Source organism: Halictus rubicundus, chromosome 1 (genome assembly GCF_050948215.1).
Source record: "Halictus rubicundus isolate RS-2024b chromosome 1, iyHalRubi1_principal, whole genome shotgun sequence".
NCBI lineage: Eukaryota > Metazoa > Arthropoda > Insecta > Hymenoptera > Halictidae > Halictus > Halictus rubicundus.
The window spans coordinates 2703066-2725241 of record NC_135149.1 but is presented as its reverse complement, the minus strand read 5'-3'; the positions used below and the strand labels follow the sequence as shown (position 1 = coordinate 2725241).

The 22176-nt window shown below is 38.0% G+C and overlaps 2 protein-coding genes across 12 annotated transcripts in view; both read right to left on the bottom strand.

Moving 5' to 3' along the window:
• Positions 1-2787: 2787 nt before the first annotated feature.
• Unk (RING finger protein unk) lies at positions 2788-12576 on the bottom strand. Of its 9 annotated transcripts, none has more exons than XM_076784924.1 (12): positions 12444-12576; positions 11872-12081; positions 8287-8709; positions 7992-8215; positions 7317-7459; positions 7058-7231; positions 6768-6960; positions 6283-6554; positions 5976-6185; positions 5722-5877; positions 5329-5493; positions 2788-4499 (listed from the first exon to the last, which is right to left on the bottom strand). In XM_076784924.1, the coding sequence occupies exons 1-12, from the start codon at positions 12500-12502 to the stop codon at positions 4341-4343; spliced, it is 2388 nt and encodes a 795-aa protein (XP_076641039.1). In that variant the 5' UTR covers positions 12503-12576; the 3' UTR covers positions 2788-4340. The 9 variants fall into 9 exon arrangements, with proteins under 9 accessions (XP_076641039.1, XP_076641049.1, XP_076641057.1 ...); XM_076784934.1 differs by having other exon boundaries at positions 7061-7231; XM_076784942.1 differs by having other exon boundaries at positions 7317-7447.
• Positions 12577-14466: 1890 nt separating this feature from the next.
• LOC143352420 (uncharacterized) overlaps positions 14467-22176 on the bottom strand; it is a 58431-nt gene continuing 50721 nt past the window's right edge. For all 3 annotated transcript variants that reach the window (XM_076784894.1, XM_076784911.1, XM_076784902.1), the window contains 11 exons: positions 22075-22172; positions 21687-21998; positions 21204-21590; positions 20873-21111; positions 20515-20795; positions 20274-20430; positions 19993-20195; positions 19708-19856; positions 19297-19608; positions 18803-19212; positions 14467-18703 (listed from right to left, as the gene is read on the bottom strand). In XM_076784894.1, coding sequence (XP_076641009.1) covers positions 18139-18703; positions 18803-19212; positions 19297-19608; positions 19708-19856; positions 19993-20195; positions 20274-20430; positions 20515-20795; positions 20873-21111; positions 21204-21590; positions 21687-21998; positions 22075-22172 — 3113 coding nt within the window. In that variant the 3' untranslated portion in view covers positions 14467-18138. The remainder of the gene's footprint in view (positions 18704-18802; positions 19213-19296; positions 19609-19707; positions 19857-19992; positions 20196-20273; positions 20431-20514; positions 20796-20872; positions 21112-21203; positions 21591-21686; positions 21999-22074; positions 22173-22176) is intronic.

Below are 22176 nucleotides of genomic sequence, written 5' to 3'. Positions count from 1 at the left end.
ATAATTCTTCCATTACGTTAGGGAACCCTTCGTCTACCTTCACTTATCGGTTATCGTATCTTCTTTCGTTTCCCTTCTCTTTCTCTCTCCCTTTCATTCTTTCTCTCTCTCTCTCTCTCTCTTTACTTCTTACTTTGATCACGAATACTCACAAAAAAAACGAAGCAACAGGCAATCTCTGTAACGTTCAACTAGTGCATAAACAATTGCTCGTAACATGGTTCTTCTGGCTCTAATAATGATCAACACAGGAGAAGAATCATTCGCACAAAACAGAGCATGTAATGTTTTGTATTTGTATTATTGTAACTTGTCAAAAATATATTGTTCAATTTGATCTGCCCTATTGTTGGTTTGTTTGTGCAGTGTTCAAAGAAACGATACCATACTTTGCTCTTGTCGAACAAAAAGAACGCTGAATCTACGACATATAAAATACTCAAAACAAATTTATCGTTGAATTGTCGTCGAAATTTTAAGCAATCAATCGAGATAAAAACAAACAAAATTTCTCTACAAATTCCTTTGATCGGATTTCGAAAAATCCATTCAACGTGTGACAATTGCTTAAAAAACGTCATGCTTTCTTGCGTGCGAAACGTATAAATGCGTTGGAAGAAAAACAATCACCGAAACCAACAACTGGAGCAGTATTATATAAATATTTAACTGTATGTTTTTTTTTAGTACAGAATATTAGCTAATTAATTTATTTTGTTACTCTCCTATTACCCTATTTTGTAGCTAAATTTGTTGCTTTCACAATAATTTATATTCTTAATAATTAATATTTTAATCGTGTTATCGTTATAAGTAAAATAGTATATGTATATATATACATATATACACACATACACATATATATATACATACATATATATATATATATATACACATATATAAATTGTAATTGTTTATAATATTCAATATTATATCATTCAGGAATATCTCTCCTAGATTTCCACGAGGCTCCTCGTAATCATAGTGTACCTTTTTTTAGGGATTTGCTAAATAAAAATAAAATACTTTTCTCGGTTTTTGCTCTATCTCTCTCTCTCCCGTACATGTTGACCATCAGTCCAATCGAGTTGAGTCTAGTCTCGTCTCCGACACGTATATTTCTTTGATTCTAACCAACGAAACGACGATCTCCATCGATGCCGTTCTCCGAGCATGCTATCGTTATCGTGAATACAAAGGCAACCGTATGATTACGCAGAGTCCATGAAGACAGCATTCTTTACAAGTACTTTGTATTACTGATCTAGTGTATTAATTGTTCGATCGTCTACTATTTTTCCTCTATTAGAAGAAGGTTCTGAAAATTCGCAAGATTTTTTGTTGTATTGTAAGAATAACAATATAACATGTTTATAGTATCATCGACACGATGTAAAAGGAATTGGGATATAAGAATAGTATTTAATATAAAATATATTCGAAGAATGTGACGATAAATACATACATTTTTATGTTTTCAATCTGGTGTGTCGTTATTGTACTTATAAAGAATGCATTTAAAAACACAATTGAAAAATGCATCGTTATAGCGCTAAATTGATTAAATTCTAAATAGTACTTTGAAAATTATATCATGGTATACACGATCCTGCGGACGAAAATGAAAATATTCGTTTGCTTGCCTCGTTAAGCCGCGAGATGGAATACAATAGAATTTGTATTTGTAACAATGTCTCTTTCACATTGATCTTTGTTCATCCCTTGTCGTCGTTCTTATCTCTTTCCATCTCTACTCGAACCTTCTTCTATGTCGTTACGAGATCGTCTATACCATGACATATAAATTGTATTTTTTTTAGTAACATCTATTATATTTTAATATTAATAATCTGTAATAAAAACGGACCTAATAAAGATATTTATTTCATTTTTTGGCCTCACTTTTGATACTAAACTATGATGGTAATTGAAGAAAAAAAGGAAACAACAATCAGTTTCATTTGTTGAATATTAAATAATTAAATAATTAAGTAAAGTTTGCTATAATACCCTTTTTCTTTTCTCTCGTTCTAGTTGAATTTGCGTGTCGTGTGATCTTTTCTTCTCTTTCGTTTTGTATACGTATTTGGAATAAACGTTTGCGTCGACGAGATTTGTCATTTGTATGAAAAGAATTAGAGCTAGTCATAAAAAAAAATATATATATATATTTATATACTTGTTCTTCGACGTGTAATTTGTGCAGGGTATTATACATTTAAAATAATTTTAATTATGTTGTAAATATTAAATAATAGTCTTTAAAAATTGGTTATTGTAACATTGTATGTCTATGAGGAAAAAATTTGATAATGTTGTCCTATCTATTCTAGTTATTTATACTTTTTTTAGGCAATATTTTACCTTTCTTATCGTGAATGTATAGTCACTTTTTTTAGTAATAGCAATTACCAGCTACATATTCAAAATAAAAATATTTATAGAGCCGGTATGCAAACGCGTCTCATGCGTTTCATTGAAAAAGCTAGTTGACATGCTTAATTAGTTGCATGTCCCGTTGAGCTGTAACACGTATGTCACACGTTACATGTATATGTGTGTATATAAATATACGTACAAATATAAATATACACGCATACACAATATGTGTATATATATATATATATATATATATATATATATATATATGTATATATACATATATATGTACACATATATACATATATGTATATGAGTTACATAATCGTTCTTTTGATTAAATTGAAAAATCCTAAATATTCATAATTATCTTATACCTAAAATGTAAAAACTTACAACACAAATATTGAGTTAAATTTAGTTTAGTAAATGTATTCTCGTCGTAGATAACATTCTTTCATTATTATCACACACTATATAATTTAGTGTTTCAATTTCTTCGATAAGTATATGTAATGCAGTTGTATATATTAAGCATACTTAAAGATTTAAAAAGTAAACCTGTACTACATATACAGAAAAAAGCATGAAATGTATAGTAGACTACGTATTATAATGAAAATGTTACCAGCTATGAAAAGAAAGAAAGAAAAGCATATTTATAGAAAAATTTGTTAACTATTATATCATACCGTTCGATGTATCTAAAGTATAAAAAAATTTGTTTTTTCTGTGAATTATAGTTTAAGTATGTTTTATAGAAATTACAAAAAGTGAAAAAATATCTATGCGTATCTAAGAAAAAGAAAGAAAAAAAAGAATTAATAAAATGACAAGAACGTCAGAACCTCGAAATAATACATGTATCGTCTCTTTCTCTCTCTTTCACTTGTCGGAACAACGATATCGTTCAATGTATTATTTTCTCACTCGTCGTTACGAATATCCCAATTTCTGTCTCGTTATAAATATGAGCAATTTTATTATTTTATATAAAAAACCTAGAAATCATATATATTCTTATAGTAAGAGATATCATCAATACTACCTTCTCAACCAAACATATAAAATTTGTTAATACTTGTTTGCGTCATTATAATCAGTACAAGTCAATTGAAAGATCCTATTTAAATATAGTTTTAAATACAATAGAAATATCATTGGACGTGACATACGTTTAACAGCTCAGTAGCAATCGAAGAAAATCATCCCGTAAACGTTACGTGAGGGACAGTGTCATTTTTGTTGCGTTTAATCATGATATTACAATTTTCCTTTAAACAAATATATATTTTAGAGGTCCCAAAACTTTGTCCGTCATCATTCCGATTATATATCATTTTCTTTTTCGCTTTACAACACGTTGTGTAACCGATACACATACCTGGTTTATATAAATGCTAACTATTCCAGCTAGCACCCTGGCTAATAAATGTATTTTGAATTATATATTAAATAATAATAAAGGTATTCTTTTCCATTTCAAGATCAATAATATGCGTTTTTCTTAATACAAAGGATGTGACGTCAGAATCTTTGTAGACAAGCTATATAGCAGGTAATGACTGTTGACACAAGAAGTATGACAAATAGAGACTACGTTCACGAAGTCTTATATCACATCCGTATTAACTTTGGCGATAGTCAAATTATAATATTGCTGTAATTTGTTTCGTCTCTCTCTCCTCTATTGCGATCGTGCGTTTACATCGCAGCGAAGAATTCTTCAAAATTCTCTTACATGTGTGTATACCATCATTGTGTTGATTTCAAAGTACTGATTTCGTGTGTCTGAAGTTTTTCTAACGCTCCTCTCTCGCTCTCGTTCTCTCTCTCTCTCCCTCTCTCTCTCTCTCTCACACACACACACACACATCGAAGCATCGGAGATAAATTTGTTCTTGTTACTGAGAAACTGCGGCAATTATAACAATGGGGAATTCTAACAAAGTATTTCAGACCTAACTCGTGGAGACAACCGGAGTCTGGCAGTACGGGCACTCTCGTTGATTTGGAGCGCACGTCGAGCAGACCACGTAGTGATTACAGGGTGAGAGGGTAACAGTGCGATTTTGTTCCTCACAAACCATGCACTTTGTTGCCGTTTCTCTGTACAGCACCTGTAACGGCAACGACTCAACTACCTATACTGTTCCCATTAATTGAGCTGGTTGCAAACATTCATTATACTACTAAAAATGCTATAAAAAGTTAATTTGAAACGTTTCTGGATTAACTAAAGAAAACATATATAGAGTAGATTCGTGTGCATCGCGCCGATTAAAACATTCCTACTACTCCCGTATAACGAGACCAAATATTTCCTTTTTAAGACTCTATTACACTACCAGATATTATACATTTATACGAACTTTCCAAGTAATTTTTTCGTCGCGTTGTATGGGAACGCTAGAAATCTTTTGACCGCATTATACGGGAGCCTACTGCATATGTATATAAGTATAAAGAGAATAACGGAATGAAGATGAGGTAGTAGTAGAAATAGTAGTAGTAGCAGTAATAGTAATAGTAGTAGTAGTAGTAATAGTAATAGTAGTAGTAGTAGTAGTAGTAGTAATAGTAGTAGTAGTAGTAGTAGTAGTAGTAGTAGTAGTAGTAGTAGTAGTAGTAGTAGTAGTAGTAGTAGTAGTAGTAGTAGTAGTAGTAGTAATAGTAGTAGTAGTAATAGTAGCAGTAGTAGTAATAGTAGTAGTACTAGTAGCAGTAGTAGTAGTAGTAGTAGTAGTAGTAGTAGTAGTAGTAGTAATAGTAGTAGTAGTAATAGTAGCAGTAGTAGTAATAGTAGTAGTACTAGTAGCAGTAGTAGTAGTAGTAGTAGTAGTAGTAGTTAGAAATGAACGTTTTCGCATCCTCTTGGATAAACTAGTAATTATTTGAGAATCGCTTGATATACCAGCTATTCAAACCGGCGTGACAACTTTGCTTTACCTTTTCCACCTCTTCGAGATCCGAGCGTAGCTGCGATTGAATCGTCTTTAAAGCAGCTATCGATAACGATCTGAGTTCGTTTGTTCTTCTCAATGTATGAAGGTAAGGGCCACCGCCGCTGGACGCTTCGTTTTCTGCCGTTAAGGCTTTCATTTTCAATAAGGCCTGTCGATCATATGGATATATTTATGGATACAAGTCACATCGGAATAATTACGATGTCGCGACGTACAGACAGTACATAATATATTATCGACTGATTGTCAATTAACACTGAAAGCACCGATCGACCAAATTACGTACTTTAAGTGGTATCAAAAAGAAATTGTAGAAATCTGAGATCGGTCATTTCAAAGCTTCTGATGGTTCTAACGTTGAAAATGGGCTACTTACTTCGTCTCTCTGCTGTTCAGCGATTCTTGCTCTACTCGTAGCTTCCTCGGTTTCTATTTGCCACGCGGTGCAAGCTGTTCTGGCTTGGTTAATTCTTTCCTCCCATGTGGCTAATTGAGCGCGGCTCGATGTTAATTCTTCTCTAAGCCTTTGTACCTACGAAAAACGATTTACCCATAAATTGGCCGTTCTACCGGTCGATCCTTCGATAGCATAATGAACGTTTGATTTAAAAAATTGGGGGAACGTCTAACCTCGGATAAAGATCCTGTATTACTAGGACTGATTGAAAATGCATTGACCAACGGAGATGCTGGGAGAGGTTGTGTACGAGATGGAGACATTCCTTGATTCGTAAAATCAAATAAGCTACTATTAAATCCACTAAGTTTAGAAGCTGAACTGCTAAGTTGTGAGATATGATTGCTAAATGGATCTGATACTTGATTCATAAATGGCATTGTCTGAAATCAATTGAAAAAAAAAAAATAAATAACAAGTTCGAACAACAACAACGTTTAGCGATAACAACTTTTTAATTCGAACAAAGTTTTCATTTACCGATTCCATAGAATCTTGATGAGAAAACCTGGACCCAGTAAGAAAACTTGCTGAATGTAATTGCTGAAGCGGGCTGGATGTAGACGGTGAAAAATTGGTAGGAAACGAACGATCAGCCATTCCAGGAATATTAACTGGAGCCGAGCTCCCCAATAATCCAGAACTTGCTAGGCCTGCTGATATTGAATTGCTAATTGGTGAATTAGTATCCCTATGAATTGATTCAACTAAATTTAAAGGATCATCTAAATGCAACTCGTCTAATGCATTCCCTGAAAGTCCAAGGCAAATTAATTACACACATCAAAAAGTCAAAAAGTCAAACAGAAAAAAGTCAGAAAGAAAGAAAGAAAGAAAGAACGACAGAAAAAAAAAGAAAGAAAGAAAGAAAGAAAGAAAGAGAGAGAGAGAGAGAGAGAGAGAGAGAGAGAGAGAGAGAGAGAGAGAGAGAGAGACCCTAACCAACCTTTCTCTGTACAACTTACCTACTACAGATTCAACGGTATCGTTCGGATAAAATGAACTTGAAAGTGGTGATACGGTAGTTGCTAAGGAATGACTGCCCAAAGTTCCATTTAAACTATAAGCAATGTATAAACTTTGTTTTTGCTGAGCCTTCTCAGCTTTTGTTAATAAAGGATCGCTATCTATAGCAACCATTTGTTTTCGAATTTCGCCCTGTTCAATAATTTGAAAACTCGCTGTTAAACCGTTCTCGACAGTTCGAAGCATCGACTACTTTACTTTACTGTACTGTGTAGAAGGTAAAACTTACAACCTGAAGAAGAGAACTAGGATTGTAGAGTATGCTTAGCTTCTGTTGATTCGAAGTATTTACAGCAGTATTGGAATTCGAGTTATGAAGTTGAGCACCAGGAGCTTTACTGTGCGAACTGTTGCTACCAATGCTACTGGTACTTGCTGACTCTGATACTTCACCGCTTCCATTCTACAATTGAAACTTTCGATGAGCGTCTCTGCTGATTTCAATGAATTATCTTCGCGTTAACGCGCGACACGGTTTACAAACTTACACTGCTATCGCTAAGTGGTTTATCTTTTTCATGACTGCGCTTGTCAGGTGGAAGCGCGTTACTGAGAATATCTGCCAGATTGGTGCCACAATCTATAGGTACCGCCATGTCCCTCGCCAGGCTCATTTCTTCTGTTGGCAACACTGCTCCATCAGCACACCATACCAACGTCCCAATATATCAATTTTGAGAAGCAATTTTGAATACTAAGTTTATCATTTACGAAAGGCCTACATCTATTAAATACAACTCGCAAAGACAATTAAACGCTGAAATGTCTTTGCCTTTTGTAATAGAAGCGCGCGTTTGTCTGTTAGTAAATCATAAGAAGGTGCTTCAGCTGTTGCTTTGGTCCTGCAAAGGCATGCTGTTTTCTTCGACCACTACAAGATTTAGGCTTTAAGATCAACCTTACGAGCAAAGTATGTCAATTGTCCCACTTTGTTTTTCACGAGCTATTGTACAATACAAGTCACAGAGACCTTGTTCGAGGGTAAACCCTGAAAAATGTTGATGTCTGCGACCATTTTGCAATGCAACAGCGAAAATCAGTGTGCCATTGCAGGGTGAGACAGCTTACGAGAAACGATTAGCTGTTTCATAAGCGGCCAAAGCGAAAAGAAATGTGAAAAGAACTTTTCAACTTACTAAGGTAATAATAAGTGTTTTACGTACGATTTATGAGAGTACACTCACGGTCGACATGTGCGAATGCACAGAAGACTCCGCGGGGACAGTAACCAGCTTGCTGCACGTCATTGCATTTAGTGGATTTGTATATTTCAGGATGAAACTGCTGTTCCGTACGCGTATGGCAGTACGTACAAGCGTCTCCCTGTTCACAATTTCCTGGTTCACCCCATTCTTCTCCGTGCTTTACATTCGGACACGGTGTTGATCTGAAACATTGGTTACTTAGCAATCGCCCTAACACGATTTCTCATGTACAATATGATTAACAATTACTCACCGATATTTATATTTTCGCGGACTACGTCTTTTATCTTTGCTATTGTGATATTGCGGACAAGCATAACCCTGACGGCAAAGTCTTGGTGGACGTTTGCAAGGCTCTGTCTTATAGTTACTGAGTACATAATTTGTATCCTGCCACTTTGGATCTTCATTCATTAAATTCCTTTCCTTATCGAGTATGTTTGGTCCGTTCGACGACGAATTGGGATCAGAATCAGGATTTTCGAGTGCCTGTATCTCTTTGATGTCGTAGACAGGTGGACGAAGATCGTGATTGCCGTGCGCAAAGGCACAATGAGGTCCATTTTTGACACAGAATCCACGCGTGTCCGTGTCATGGACACACATGCAAGTCTTGTAATAACGTAAGTGGTAACGTCGTTCTGTGTCTCCAGCAGTGCGGTGAAGAAATGGACACCTGTTAAACAAAAAAGACATATTATAGAAATTATCTGAAGAATAATGCATAGTTTATTATTAACTAGCATCATAGTCACGAGTTGATAGAACTTTATAGATACATTATAAGGAGAGTGCAAGCTGCAATGTAAGTCAGAAATACAGAAAAATGGTTACTGATTTATGAAAACATGTACTGTGATATTTTGGTGCTTCTTTGATTTGAACAATTGAAAATGGATGCCTATCGACAAAACAGGAATTCTAGTCCACAAAGTACAACTTCTAACACTAATTTCAATTCAATAGTATACAATTAGAGTGTGAAGCATCAATTATCATAATTAAGATTACACTTACTATCTGCGTTTCTTGAATTAAAATACAAAAACACTTTGATAATAGCTCTGAACTATGTTTAACAGAAAGTAGTGTTATCAATTCGTCCTATCGTGAAGTCGTTAAAAAAAAATTAAACGTAAACTTTCAGCACATGTTGAAGGTAATAACGCTCGATCCCTAGCAAACAGAAACCGCTTACTTTTTCGTTATATTCTTAAAATTTCGTTTTTGCCGCGTTTCTATTTTTAAAAAAATCCATTCTAAAAATTCGATTAATTTGTGAATCGATAACAAACCACGACAGTCGTCTGTCTAATCTCTCGTAAGAGCGATATAATACAAAATTAGACAAGTGCAGCAATTAACGTTTCTTGGCGATATCTTATCTATTTTATTGATGATCCTTTTCCCGCAATTTTCCTCGATTTCATTTAACATTTTTCATTTTCTCGTTTCTATTCTCAATTTGTACTCCAATAAATAATTAATTATTTACAAAAGACGATTCGACCATCGAGGAATTAATTAACAATAAGATAAATGAAAGAGTTGACCTAAATTCTGTGTCAAATGGTGTGTAGATATCTGGAACTGAATAAATCAGAGTCAATAACCACGATGTTGTAAATGCGGTCATTTCCATAATTTTCGTTTCATTCCGTTTTGCACTCGCCATATGTATACATAGATAGAGGACACGATTGCGATTGCGATTAATAAACTAAAAGAATACATCGAAATGTATAGAACGTTCAAGGGAGTACAATAGAATACGTGGCAAGGAAAATAAATGAAAGCTATATTGGAATCCATAGAGAAATTTCTGTCTATGGCTACCGTGGGGTTTATCTACAATGGATGACAACAGGTTAGCAGCCGACGTCGACGGTAGTTAAATTCTATCGCAAGCAATGGCGGTTGCAGCATGTAAGCATACGTTCTCGCGCCGATGCGAGCATGATTTACAACGCGTTTCCGTAATTTCATTTTTCAGCTTTCACTCGGATTAATTTAAATAATGTTTTACGTAACGAGTATGTAATTGGAAGGTAATTCAAGGAAAGAAACGAATTCGGAGGAACAAAGTGGGCTTCGACTCTGACTCTTCCATTTATTCGTTAATGTTGATTTTTATTAAATATTTTTTTCCGTTCACTCTGCAGAATCACAGAATTCGGGTCAAATTTATTTGCGTGTTCTCATCTCGGTAATCGAATCCAAAAAATCTATATATAACTCTAGAAACTGTTCGTTACGTCAGTTAACTCAAATTTCATTAACAAACGAGAGACCAGGTAATCAGTGGATCAATGGATGTCGATTACGATCGCAAGAAAGGGGTTGATGAATCGAGCGGGGGAAAGAACAACGAGTCCGTTACCGACAGGTCAAATAAAAAAGAAGAAACCAAAGGTATATGTCATTCTGTACAGCTGGATTTATTCGTGAACTCTGGCTATGAGTAAGCGAAAGATTACGAAGGGTTATGCAATACTTGGATTCAGAATTTTATAATCAGCGATCGAACACGTTCGTATGTTTACACATTGTAATTCGAACCGTTTTAACATATCTAGGAATAGGAGAGTCCTACTATCTTTACGATTCTCTTTTCACGACCATTCACATGCATACTTGAATGTGTTTGTTTACCAGCGCGGTGTAACATAATAACGTGCGTGTCGCTTTGTGTGTGTGTATGCGCGCGCACGCGCGCGCGTGCGAGGAGGGGGAGAGAGAGAGAGAGAGAGAGAGAGAGAGAGAGAGAGAGAGAGAGAGAGAGAGAGAGGAATTCTGAGAGGTGTTCGTACGAATTTTCGTTAATCCTACGGTGCGTCATGAACTAACTTACAAAGCAAGCAAAGCATTTTTTGAGAGTAGAACAACGATTACAAAAGTCTCTGAAGAAAATGCATAATAAACATATAATAGGAGCCTATCGATTCCATTCTATCTTTTCTGGTTGTATACAAATCCGACATGCGAGTGCAGCAGCAGCAGCAGCAGTAATGTTTTCAAAGAGTTTGGATCTCGACACTTATACATACAGAGAGAGAGAGAGGGGGGGAGGAGGCAAGCGTGCACGTATTTACTTATGTTTGAAGACGAGCGCGCACGCGCAAGCGCACACAAGCAAACGCACAGTCCAGCAGGGAGCGAGGCACGCGTGCGCGCGCGTGTCCTCGAAAGTTACGTCGAAATTGGCCTCCTCTTCGTTACATAGGTTATTCTCGTCGAGACGTTACGTCGTTACGCGTTACCACGCAGATGCATATTACATGTTACAGTTACAGCACACGCGTGTCAACGACACAAAGAAACTCACCACCACGGAGCGGCTGTTTTTTCCCTGAACACGCATCGATTAGCCGACGAAAACGGTTCCATTCAGCGCGAAAGAAGACGACGCGTTCACGCGCGATTCTTGTCCACGCACGAAAATACCGCGTTCACCGCTTTACCAAGAGCGGGGAAAGCTATATTAAAATATGTATACACGATTCGACCGTACACGTATTTCTACCCGTACGGTGTACTACAACGCATCCAGTGGTTACGAGAAGGCGAAACAATGAATAAATGGCGCGCGCGCGCGAGAGATCAATCGAGCAATGTTCCACATAAGAAGCTAACGAGGTTTAAAGGGGAACAGATACGGCGGAATAGGAGGAGCCGTAACGTATTAATGGTCGACCGAGCACGGTTTGACGCGAGAAGTATCTAAATCTATGGTTTTGTCACGAGCATCGCGTATTTATGTAGTAGCATAACGTAAGATGGAAGGATCCATCGGATAACGAGAAGTCGGTCGCAACGGTCAAGACAGATGTATACTCACTCGTCTCCATCTGGACATATGCCGGTGGTCTCGTCGTACTTGGTGCAATAATTATCGGCGCTATAGTTGAAGGTGCGGTCCCTCTTTCTCACCGGTCTGCGCCTCCGCTGGTTCATAAAGTGCCAGTTGAAGCACGTGAAGGGTCGGTGTTGTGTGCATTTGCGCTGTATAAAGAGGGGACATTGTTCGACGCGAAATTCCTTCAAGTATCTGGAATGCGAATCCACAGAGCTACACATTATTTCGTGGCGTTTTTTGACGCGCGAGTTGATGCCGCGCTGCTCGCGGCCCTCCCTCTCTCTTTTTTCCGTTCTTTCTCTTTCGTTTTTTTTTTATTTTATTTTATTTTACTTTTTATATATATATTTTTTCTAGTATATTCATTTACATATACACGTGTATATATATATATACATATATAGATATATATTTTTTTGTGCACGTATATTTATTAACGATACTCTTTTCGTTTGCACTCCACTTTGAATCACGCACTTTTTGGCTTCCAATTTTTCCTATTCTCTCACTTTTTTTCACGTAGCACGCGACCGGCCCGGCGGCCGCTTACTTACGTGTAATGATTCGCCTTTTCCGCCTGAGCTGTCAACAAAGGTTTAGAGTCGGACTTCATCTTGGGACAACACACAAGCGAGCAACGCGCGCGCACACACACGGACGTACGGGCGAACGGCACTCTCTCTCTCGTCTTTCTCGTCTTTCCCGTCGTCCTCGTCGTCGCCGTCGTCGTCGTTGCCGTCGCGTAGTCTGTCTTTTGCCCCTTTTCCCCTCTTAGACAAACCTCTCTACCATCTATCGGACACGGAATGCGGGACGCAGGGCGCGCACGGCGCAATACACATTATATGCGCCTCGAATCTGTCCAATCCGTGGGCTACTCTTCTGGTCACGTGATTGCTCTTCTTTCAAGGTCATTGATGTTTTGGTTCGCTCGCACGTAAACACGCACTCTCGCACCGAAAGCCGGTGTGCGCTGGTCCAAAAAAAATCAGCGAGTCGTCCACTCTATCGACTCGAACATTTTTTCTCTCGTGTGCCGCGCGAAATGCGTTCGCCGTTGTCGTTGCTCTTCTGTCGAGAGGGGCGAGGGAGAGAGGGAAGCGCGACTGTCGAAAATGCAACGATCGATTCTGCACATTCGACTCCAATCGAGTTCCGACTCTGTGCTACGTTCTCGTCGGAGTCAACTTTAGCAACGTGTAACTGCGCCTTTCGCGAAAACCGACTGCTGTGTCTCTGCCCCCCTGGGCTCTGTGTGTCCCGAAATATTATACCGGTTATGCGGCATATGTAGATATGCGTATCCTTTGTTTTCAGTAACGTATTTCCTTTCGAATCAGAGAGACAGAGAGAGAGGCAAAGAGAACTCGGTTGTCAATTTATTTCTTGCTATGTATCTACGCGATTCGATGTTTTATCGTGTATATTTCTTCGATTACATCTTTTCCATGGTTCTACGAGTTTCTCGTGATTGTGCACGAAACGTTCTTCTGACATGAATATATGTATACGAAACACACCGGATACAGTAAACCGTATCTCTTTGAAAAATTTTTGTTCTATTGTAAAAGTAAGCTATGTAGCCTTGTTTTACGCGTCGCAGGCTCGGCTCAACAATTACGTAGTTTCGATAAAACAATACGACTCGATGCACTCTCACTTTCACTTCTACAGCATGCTTACTTCCAAACTACTTCACTCCCATGTCCAATGATCTTACGCCGTGTTTCACAACTTCGACTTTCTGTAACAGAATTTTCTATACGTCTGACACGTTTTTCTTATCGTTAATGAAGTTTCGTTATCGCAAATGTTGCGTGTATGAATCATCTCTTATCGCCTTCTTGCGGCGATTTCGATACATACGTATAGATATACCTGTATTGAGTACGGTCAGCTTCATTGGTTTTCCTTGATGACGATCGTTGGAAATTTGTCCGACCACGTTTCGAGATTTGTAAACTGCGATATGCAACGTTTAACACTGGCTTGTCGCGTACATATATTTACAAGCGGTTCACTTTCTCCCCCGTCCCCCTCCACTCATACAAAACGCAGTAAAATCTATGTTATATACATAAGTACATTGGTCGCTTTCGCACCAAGATTTTATAAAACATTTCGTTTTATAAAGCTTGACAAAATCGTCATAGAATTTAGATTTTTTTTTGTCAAGACACAAATACAAAATGTATATGTACAACATCTAAGAGCATGCGCAATTATGCATGTAGATACTGCGAATCAAAGCGTTTACCCGGAACCAATTAGAAATGAATACGCTCAACACATTTTGCTAACGACACAAATCGAGCGATGCATATTAATTTTTTACGAGGACCACTTTTTGCCAGAAGATTATTTGAAATTGTAATATTATAAAATTGAAAATGAATACAGACCGATATGCAATATACATTGTATCTTTTTGTAAATCGCAATTTTAAGTAACTCGACTATTCGTACATTTCAAATGATACTATATCAATGCGAAAGAATATTGAACACTTTTCTGTGAATATACAGAATATTATAAGAAGGATTCGGATGATAATGTATGTAGGCAGTTTTTCATCACACTTATGTTTAATGTATACAAAAAAATTATGATAATATCGAGAAAAAAGCTACATACAATATTTAATCAAGCATGACAATTCTCTATATATATATATCCCACGATTTTCCTGTAAATAACTCTAAATGGGAAAGAAACACTTTGCAATAAACTGTAAAGCCATATAGCTAATATTATTCATATTCAAGTATGTCTTTGGATTATTCATAGTTTTATACGCGTGTCCCATTGTAATAGTGACAATTAAAGTAAAACCTTAAGCCAGAAAAACATAGGACTCTTGCGAGTACATACATACAACGTATGTACCTTCGCGCAATTTAAATTTCATCTAGGGCAAATCGACAGCTAATAATGATCTCAAGACGTTTACTGGTTCCAGTAGTATTGCAAATACATTCTGTCTATTCCATTCTTAACTTATTTGCTTTTGTACAATTATTTTCTTGCCTAAGGAGTACTTAACTAAAGTCTTGTAATACACTAATGCAGACTTAGACATAAACTAAATGCGAATCATTCATCGGACCGATAAAAATATAATGCCTTTACATTATATGAAAATAATACATATTTGGTTTGTACGAATGCATGTTTGATTAATGCTATATTCATGATACTAGTTTCGGTCTACTCTTTTCAAAACTATTACAATACATACTACTCGTTTTCTGTTCACTCTTGTGTCGATTTCACTCCGTAAGAAGTTATAACGTTCGTGAGGTACTCTACTTTAAACCTCTCTGTTTTAAAATCGTTTGCCTTAGTAAATATATGTTTTTAATCCTTTAAAACATGCAGTTTTCAAAATTTATACAAGTTCTCGTTTACATAGCCATTAAAAGATTGGGTAACATGTTTTCTACAACAGTTGAATTACAATCGCTAATAGTAAAGCTAATATCGAAACTTTGTTTCAAAGAATTAACAGGTGCAGTTCTTGTGCTTTCAAATTAACGATTTTCTAAAGTAAAAGAATAAGAAGTCAGAACGTTTATATAATAGAGATCAGTACAATATTTCAAAAGAACCTTCTTTTGACGATACGCGATTAATTTTGAAGTATAACGTAAGAAATATTACACCCATGCGTGTCCTTTTGTTAAAATAGGTTTCTTACTTTTATTGTATATTGCTTTATTATGTTTGCCATTAGACACACTTATAGATTCACATTAATATTGAGCACTCCTGGATGGATATTATGCAAATATTAACCATATAGTTGTTCAAACTATAATATCATCTTCATCGGATGTTTTCCATTGGATGGACTTGTGCATTATATTAGTAAATGCAGAGGCAATTTCCAAAATGTGCCTTTCATTTCAAAATGGAGCGCTTAAATTCTTAACTACTAGTTAGTTTGGCTTGTCGGCAAACAAAGACTGGTCAAAAATGACAATTGTATAATTATTATCACTTTTAATAACGGTTCCTATGGTTTACGACATCTAGACTCAAATACCTATCGTAAATATTTCCACTTGATGTCAGAAAGTATTTTTTCAAATATCTCGTCAATTGCAATCTGTAAGATGTATGACCTTAAACTCAAAAGATGTACCTATCTGAAAGTCAGAAAAGTTTTATTATTTTAAAATCCTATGTTTTTTAATTCGATTGTATCGAAACGAGAGTCTGTCAACGTCACGATCCAAATATATAAACGATTTCTTACGATACATTGCGCCTGTTGTTAATTAAGAACGTTTTAGATTGCGTGACTCTGCAACTGTACGCATACACGCATTGCTACATGTTTCAATGAATGCACATCCAAAATTCGAAACACTATAATGTTCGCTTTTCGTATATGATGTAATTTATATTTCCATAGAATGTTTTTATGTTATCAATACTGCGGAAAACATTGTATCTTGCGTCGTACAAACAAGTTGAACATCAAAGTATGCGATATAATAATCGTTAAATGAATATGTACGTCGACAATAATACGTAAAATTAACTTAGATCATAGTCGTATAAGATTACAAAAATGTTTGGCCATTCAAATTTTCACCGATGAGTTTTTGTACGCATAACAACGGATTATCTGTTTAGAAGTACGAACGAAGTCAAATAATTTAATGGTCAACGATAGATAATTCCTTGTCTATGATATGACTGAAATAGTATTAAGGAATGATTCTCAACCGATGTGTTTAATATATCTATTGGCAGCTTCAAACTTTCTGAACAATTCAGAATGAAGTAACCCTACAGATTTATTTCACATGAATAATGTAAATATTGAAAGAGAAAGAGATAGAGATAGAAATAGAGATATAGAGATATATAGATAGATAGATAGATAGATAGATAGAGAGAGAGAGAGAGAGAGAGAGAGAGAGGGAGAGAGAGAAGAGAGAGAGAGAGAGAGAGAGAGAGAGAGAGAGAGAGAGAGAGAGAGAGAATGAAAGCGAACGTTTCTTTACTTATTAAAATGTCTTTTACCGTAAGCAACAAGAAAATGTGTTTGAAGTATCGTTACATTACAAGTTTATTTATACAATTAAACTATCTATGTACAATATATTAATACGAATATTTGTATAATTTCTTGTAACATATATTTAAAGAGGCTTTTTAATGGAGTCGATCGTTCACATACTAAAATTCTACTTATTTGACTCTGTTTATGATCTGTGTACAGAAAAGTTATGAATCTGTAATGACATCCCAGACTTTGCAGATGAGCATTCTATATACTTACGATTATATCGACCACAGGAATTCACTTAATTTTCATAAAAACTTAATTCTCTTAGAAATAATCACGGATTAATTTCTCAATCAGGAACACCCGTGAAAGCACAATTAAAAATGAATAAAATCAATATTTCATCTATGCTACTCTAGATATTGTAACAGAATTGAATCGATGAATTTTCCAGCAGATAAATTAGCGAATGAAAGCTAATCGTCCTTCCTGGTCAACTAGTTAAGGTAGATTCAATAGATGTTTGATTAGGCACGAAAAATAGCATCCACGTTGCATTGAAAACGGTAGCAATGCACAGTTAATAATACATAATAATACCATGTAGATCGATTAAAATTTTACTACGTTTCATTTGGATACTTACTGTAATTACTATGCCTACGCGTGATGTATCTTTCTGAATTAGTTTAAAAAACTCGGATGTATAATGACCTGAATAATTCTCTGTGATGGATTCACCTAAATATCACTATGGTGTTGTGATGTGGTTCGATACCGTAGTCTGTGATACGGTAACAAGAAAGTTGAAAGTAGAATGAAGCTCTTACTTATTCGTTGTTCTTAAATGTAACTTTGTCGAAGTTCAAATGACGTTCAAACAATGTACAATCAGTATAACTAAATCGAACTGATGAGAGCGCGTTATGCTTCACGTCCTTGTTTCCAATTAAAATAGATAGATGCATAGAAAAGGGTTTCGATAAATTAAACTTCGAGCCAAAAAACGTACACTTAATCTACCTCGTACGATACGGTACGCGGTTAAAATTTAAATAAATAAATGCAAATTTATATTATGAAATTATATACGGGCAAAATGATCGTACCTAACGTTATCATATACCGGCCTCTGTCTTATCTTTAGTCGTCTTCTATTCGCACCTATTATGTATATATCATTTCTATGTATAATATATAATTTACCTGATGTAATAGCGATTTAAACTTAAACAGTTGTCCCGTAGGTACTGAACATCACTCTGGTGGTGTCCGTGTCCAGAGTAACATCTTCTGGCGATGCTAAATCGACTTTAATGGAACCAGAATTGTTTCTTCTTCTGGTTATACCACCTCCCCAATTTGATAACGTCCAGTGATAAGTTTCGCTCTCTTTTTCGGTGTTGGTGGTCTCCTGGGTGTCGTTGTCTTTGTCCAAACCAGTCTCGATCGAAACCGATGACTGCGACGCGACAGAATCGAAACTGGAATCTGCTGCTCCTCCTCTGTAACGGCTAACGTACTCGGTGGACATTTCGCCGGGCGACTCTTCGATCGCTCTCAGGATGTTTTGACAGAGCTCCGAATCCAGCGGAATCGGATTCTCGGAGTCGCGGTTGTGAATGGTAACAGCTATGTGAGCCGGATGCGGGATAGGAAGAGGAATTTGCAATTTCTCCGCGCTGTAAGGGCGAATCTGCCGCTTCCATGGCTGCCAGCGTGCTTCCGTGACACCGTTCGTCGAGGTTGTTCGCCGTTTGATTCGCGTCGACGTTAACAGCCCTCCGGTATCGCTGCGAATAAAACCGTACACTTGTACAGGACACTTCAAACAATTTGACGGACTACGTACATATACATACATATGTGCATACCACTTCTGTTTCATTTACCTTCGTTTCTCCGATTTTCTACTATTGCTGGTTTGTTTGGCTCGCGGATTGAACGCCGCAACTTCCAAGTAAGGACTGTAAACCTGTATATTGCCGCGTGGCGCGTACACCGCTCCCAACAAGTCCGGGCCGTTGGTACCGCCGAGTTCGGTGCTGTGAACCATGTCGGTGTAACGCGACAAATCAACCCCAGGGTGCGGTTCCAGTCGGAACTTGGTGTCCGCGTCGTCGAGAGGTTGTAGAAAGTTCAAACTGAAAATGTCCGCGTACATTAGGCCAGCCAAGCCGGCCCAGTCGCCAACGCTCAACCCTTTGTTCTCCCAAAAATCTTCCTCGTTTCCTGATAATCTCGCGAATACGTGAGTAGGATAGAGGCGTTCTAACATGAGTGCTCCCTGTTGTATCACTACCTGCACCATTGCGAAAAAATCCCTTCAATTCCGAATGTAACGTCATAGAGAACGAAAACATTCTAGAACACCATGAGCAATTACCTTCAAGTCGAAGGTAGTGAGCTTTATTTTACTTCTCACAACCATACCGAGACCCGTTTGCAAATTCTTCCTACGTCTGTCGAGTTTCTCGTGTAACACGGCGATTAGATCTTTGGCTTCCTTTTCGAGCGATCTGTACGGATCCTTCGTTTTGGCTAGACTAGCGGCGAACGGGCCAAAACAAGCTTCGACGAACTGCGTGAAGTCTCTCTGCGGCTGAGTGATCAATCGTTCCGTCTCTTGCTGGAAAGCCAGCAACTCGTCGAGCTCCAGTTTCGCTTCGAACGCGGCTAGTGCCTGTTCTGGCCTAATCTAGAAACGAAACCAACAGAGAAGAACAGTGAATAAGTATCTCTTCGGAATTCATCTGACGTATACGGGGTACGATCACACGATTACACGATCACGTACTTGATAATAGTAATCGGACGTTAATCCTGGCCCAGCTATTCGTTTCACTACGAAGCTGTCGCTGGCGGGTATGCGGCCCCTGTTCTTTATTACTAAATGAAACATAACCGTGTCCCAGAACACTCTGATCCAGTAACGTATCACAGAAACTAGATCAAACAGAACGACAGAATTTCTATCCACTGGGCGAACGTATAGTACTTCGAGTGAAATTTGCCATAGTTGTATGTATGTATGTATGTATGTATGTATGTATGTATGTATGTATGTATGTATGTACGATACCTGTAAGTATCAGGAAAGAAATGATGGGGCAGAAAAGAAGAGCTACGATTAACGCTGCGACCGGCTGTAGACATCCTTGAATGCCGATATTCCAAACTAACGCCTCCATAATGACTAAGTATCGATTCCTACTTGGTTCGGGACTATCAAGGTCCATTATAAGCGCCATGAACGAGTGCAACGCCAGGGTAATTATAGGCATCCTAAAATCATGTTTTAAAAGTTAGGCGCTTCCGATACGAGCCCGATAATATTCAAGATGTTACAGATCGTGAACGAACCACAAAACCGCGGTGAGCGCAACAAGAAGCGATCCCAGACTCGTTAGTATACAAACAACAGGAAAAACAAATAATATTACAAGTGTTCCTAGCAGTCCCTTGACGCCGTAGTTCCACAGTCTGTTCAAATGCCTCGTCATTCCTTTGCCAATAAATCCTGTTGGACAGCGTTCATTGTACGACACAAGTATAATTATCGTAGAAGAATTTTCAGAAGTATGCGTCCACGTATTGGACTTACCGGTGTCAGGTTCCGTTTCGAAATGTGTCCGACTTTTGCTAATGTGTCTCCAAAGCGCGATCAATCGAGAACAGAGGGTGGGCATTTGAGAAGATTTTCTGGGGAACAAGGTGCCGTTCAGCTGACTCAATTCCAGATCGGGGGTAAACGGTTGCACGAGCAACAAGGCCCTGATGGAGACCGGACAACACCACGGCACTGCTACGCCCAACAGGAACATCGCGTTCCAAGTCCAACACCATGTCCTGGCTACGTAGTTTATCCAGCGCCACATAGGCCATCTGTTCCGGGCATGATCGCGCGTTCAAAAAAATCTGTGACGTTGATTCGGCGTATGATCTCGAGCATCGGTACATACCTCGTCGTGGTCGTGTGAACTATTTCTCTCTCGACCAAAAAGACCGGTTGACTGGGATCTGCTCGGGGCGTTGTAATAGACGTCGGAGTGTTGCTCAGCACCGTTGGTATAATTTCCGACTGTCCCTGGAAATTTCGCCTGACGATCCAGTTCTTTGGAAGCCATATTTGAGTCGGCCATTGGAAGCTTCTTGTAGGCGTTTTAACTTTTCGCAGCTCTTTCAATAAAACCGGCTCCCTCTGACGAAGCAAACGCAAAACAATCAGTACGAAAGTATTCTTCCGAAAGAATGCTTTTACGTCGAAAGACAGACAGAGATCGTTCTAGATACCTCTTTCATGAATGTTAAGTCGCGATTTAGAAAGTAGACCGTCTGCTGTAAATTCTGATTGGTACAGAGGGTCAGAGCTTCCTCGTGAGCGCTCCACTCGCATTCATCTATGAACTTTTCCTCCACCTCTCTCATTCTGTCGCGCATCCAAGGCTCTATTCGCGAGAGTACCGGGTGTTCGTTTTCGATATGACGTCTCAGGGATTCTTTGGTCTGCAACAACTTTCGTTGCACCGTTTCTACCGCTCGGTGCATCAGCACGACCGATTGCGCCTGCTGTACCAACAGCTGAGCAATTCCGTTACCAAGATCGTGTATGTCCGGGTGCGACAAAATATTAGAAAAGACTCTTTGAAGGTACTCTCGCATAACTGCTTCGTTGACTTCCTGCGAACAGGGGGAAAAGACGTTTCTCGTAAAAAGGATCAAAAAGAGAGGATACATATACACTTTGTTGTTTGGAAATTCGTTCGAAAGCCATACTTTTTCGATCTCTTCGTCCGGCTTTTTCCGTGCTCTCAACTCCGATATCAGTCTTTCTCTGAAATGCAGAAACCAGCCTCGTGTCTCTCTCTCCGAAATAGCAACTAGAATCGGTAAAGCTTTTCTGATAATGTCTCTGCTAAATAATCTAAGGTCGACAACCGCTCCTCCGGGCGTCCCGAACACAAATGGAACCGGGATCGGTAAAAGTTGCGACAATTCCCTCTCCACCTCGAACTTTTCCATAGTTGCACGTCGAAGCTGTTTCCGGACGAATCCGCACAGCAATTCGAGCGAGTCCTCGTATTCCGGCTGTGACAAAAATATTTCCAATTCCCATCGAATTCGATATCGTTTAACGAGATCCGCGTTGCTCCGCGTTACTCACCCTACACACCAGCTCGGCGACCAAGTAGCGACAACGTTCTTCCCTGATCTTCGCATCAAGATTATGCGCCTGAAGCGACGGTACGCCGATTATGATGTCTAG

Coding starts and splice junctions, on each gene's coding strand:
- Unk (XM_076784924.1), bottom strand. CDS start 12,502: ATGAAGTCCGACTCTAAACCTTTGTTGACAGCTCAGGCGGAAAAGGCG. Junction 7,232..7,316: donor AACCACTTAGCGATAGCAGT/GTAAGTTTGTAA, acceptor TTTCAATTGTAG/AATGGAAGCGGTGAAGTATC. Junction 4,500..5,328: donor ATCTCGAAGAGGTGGAAAAG/GTAAAGCAAAGT, acceptor TTGCCGTTACAG/GTGCTGTACAGAGAAACGGC.